This window comes from Canis lupus, chromosome 7 (assembly GCF_003254725.2).
Source record: "Canis lupus dingo isolate Sandy chromosome 7, ASM325472v2, whole genome shotgun sequence".
NCBI lineage: Eukaryota > Metazoa > Chordata > Mammalia > Carnivora > Canidae > Canis > Canis lupus.
Window position 1 is genome coordinate 5,636,572 of NC_064249.1, and position 3,287 is coordinate 5,639,858.

The 3,287-nt window shown below is 45.6% G+C and overlaps 1 protein-coding gene across 1 annotated transcript; it reads right to left on the reverse strand.

Annotated features, from left to right (window-relative positions):
* Positions 1-1,678: 1,678 nt before the first annotated feature.
* On the reverse strand, positions 1,679-2,882 carry LOC125755389 (39S ribosomal protein L45, mitochondrial-like). Its single transcript, XM_049112044.1, has one exon. It carries the CDS (start codon positions 2,878-2,880, stop codon positions 1,927-1,929), a length of 954 nt encoding a protein of 317 aa, XP_048968001.1. The 5' UTR covers positions 2,881-2,882; the 3' UTR covers positions 1,679-1,926.
* Positions 2,883-3,287: the final 405 nt, after the last annotated feature.

Consider the following 3,287-nt stretch of genomic DNA (forward strand, 5'->3'; position numbering starts at 1 on the left):
GACCTGATCAGCTAAATGTCAGAATCCCACAACCCCTTGAGAAACACCAGTGATGCCCCTCTCCTTCTGAAGCCCTCCCACACAGTTTGAGCCTTGATTGAAGGTGTGATTCAGCTCAGAGTAGCTGGGTTAAGTTTTTGTAAAGAGGTTGCCATGTGTGCACTTTAGTAGACCTCAAAGCCACCAGAAGGTAGGAGCTTAGTGTACTTTCTTCGTAATGATGACTTTATGATTTTTCTCCATAGATAGAAACAAGTATGCACTGATATGATTCCACAAAGATACACAGAGGGATCTTTTACATATGAATCCATGTGTTCCTCACCACCCACGTGTGTGGACGTATGTAAGCATGCATGTGTGCACTCTTCTTAGGTCTGTTCCATCGAGTGAGTTACTTTTGCGACAGGGAACTTGGATGTAGAGTCCTTCCCTGGGACCGAGGCTGCCCAGTTTATTCCAGGGGTCTATAAGACAACTGGGAATAGCCAGGACTGCTTTAGCCTGAGCCACGTAGGACCTTCACTACTACGTCGCAGGACAGGTAGAGAGGAGATGGAAGGGCCTACGGACTGAGATGCTGAAGGGGAAGGAGGGAATGTGAAATGGAAATGAAGACCAATAAACTACACCTTCATGTCTCTTCCCCATTAGCCCCCATTCTGGACCTGGCCCATTTCTTCACACCTACCCAGGTTTCATGAAGGTTTGCTGGCTGTAGTGATATAGTCCAGCTAAGTGAAGCAGAAAGGGGGTATTTACTACAAGGATCTTGGAGTGTTCTAGAATATCCATGGACTGATATGCTGCAGGTCACTGAGGTGCTGGAACTAGGAGCAGGAGTCATCAGAAAGCCAGGCCACGCGGCCACTCCTTTCTGCTTTCCTCCATTCCCCTGCATTCTGCTCTCTCCCCAGGCCTGATTTTTCTTCATCTCTGAGCAGTTTGTAAAAGACTGCAACTACACAGCTCCAGGGGCTACTTGTCTTTAAATTGAAGGACCAACAAAAATTGATTAGTGCTCTAAAGCCTCTAATCCCAGTTCCTGGGACAGAGACTAATGGCTCCAGCCCGGGTCAGGTGTCCGCTTCCAATCAGCCACATCCAGTAGACCAGGGTCACACTGGAAGAACATCATAAATGGGGTCCCAAGTCAAATTGATTGTCTTCCGTGAAGACCTCCAACTTATCCTGTAGAAGTCCCCTCTCCCCTGGGTTCTCATAGCACTTTATCTGCCCCTCTTCCATGGTACTTATTGCTTCTTATGGTGTGTTAATATTCCTGTTATAAAAAACCTATCCACCATCCTACATATCCATGAGCTTCTTGTTCATTTATCTTTAAATATCTTACACAGTTTGTGTGAACAAAAATTTGGACATGCGCTCAATAAATATTTTTTTTTCCTAAGTCTGGATTTATTGGAAGCCACATAATTCACAGTTCAGCCCATCTTCCAATTCTGCTCTCTGAAGGCTGGTCTACTTCTAGCCTAAGCTGGGGAGAAGTACATAACCCACCACAGTGTGTCCAATACCCTGACAGTGTTTTATTTCAAACTCTGATCCCTGCCTATAATTAAAAAGAAAATTCTGCCAGTTTGCTCCTGACGGTCTCTGCTACAGGAAAAATAGGTATCTGAAACATACTTTTGTTGAGACTCAAAAGCTAGATATACAATTTAAATAGGAAGAAGTGGGCTTATGGCTGTATGTATTAGCCAGCCACCCACCTGGACCCAGCCATCAGCCATGGTTGCGGAGGAGACAGCTGGAAACACCCAAGCAGGAGAGGAAAGGTCAAACATAGATGCTTCTACAGCATGATGGAGAGATGACTGACTTCACAGCTTCCAGACTCCACAGCATCCAGCCACCTCATCACCATGCTTCACATCCAAGGAGTCATTTATGCCACCAGGATAGCTAAAGTTTATGGGCCTCTCCTTGTGGCTCTTCATAGTCTTCCCAGGGTTTCAGCTGGGGCCCAGGGATCATCACCGTCTTAAGGATGGGCTGCTTATGGGGTGCCCATGGAGGGGTGATCTTGCCATGCATTCTCCAGCTCCCATAGGGATTTACCAGGTGCTTTTCAAACACAACATACTCCAGGACATCCCTGGGCACATCTTCCTGTCCATACATTAGCCGGCCAAACCGGTCATAGATGGCCAGAGTCTGTCGGATGTGCATGCGGACAGTGACCTGGCCGTATATGTTGCCCTGGTTCAGCAGATTCAAACAGCGAACCTGAACCACCTGGGGTGGCTCTAAAGATTCTACGAAGCTCCAGCGGACCGTCTTATACTTGATGTCCCAGACCATGTCCGGAAAACAGTTTTCAGTTACCAAGGTATGAAGCCGGTCATGGTCTGAGTTGTTTAGACAAAGGTGAGCTTCAATAAAAATATCCTTAGCTTTTTCGGGGAAGTCCTTTTTTTTTTTTTTTTTTTTTTTTTTTTTTTCGGGGAAGTCCTTTATTTTAAAATTAGGATCATGTTCTCTTATCTTCTGGATTGACAATTGTGATGCCACCTTCTTCTTCAGTTGTTCACTTCTCTGTGCCAGTCCTTCCTTTGCAAGAGATGACAAGCGAGCATCACCCTCTGGAGGAACATAGGCATCAAAGATACCAGCTGTACAGGCCAGATGTAGTGGACACTCCAAACGTTCTGGAGGAATGACCAGTCCTGCTTTCCGGGCATATTCCATGAACTCCATTTCTGATTTGTATTTGGGTTCATAAGTAGGAGGTGTGAAACGTTTTTTAGTTCTCACTGGAACTACAACTGTGGACTGAGTCACCAGGACAGGCTGCCGAGACCACCATCCTAAGGCTTTGGATAAACAATACAAACCCCGCGGTGTGGGGGCTGCCATTTTGTTCCTCAATAAATATTTGAAATCATGATCCTCTCCAAACAAATACTCAGGAAATTTAATTTGGTCAAGTCTTTCATGTCATCTACTGTCTTGAGTTGATTAAATATAATTAATTCAACCGATTAGTTAATTGAACCAATTTTAATTGAGGACCTTCTATATACCAGGCACTGTCTTGGCTGTGTAGAAGCTACAGCACTACACAAGGCAAAGGGAGTCCTTGCCCCACTGAGGTTCCAAGTTAGTAGTGGGGACCATCGACAAACAGTGTTTACTATGGACTAGACTTTATGTTGGGTGCTAGGCTAGAGATGGGTAGTCCCCAGCACTGCCCTGAGGGAGCCCACTTTCCCTAGGAATCACAGATTCCTCATCCGATCTCATCAGATCTGTTGCTGCATGAC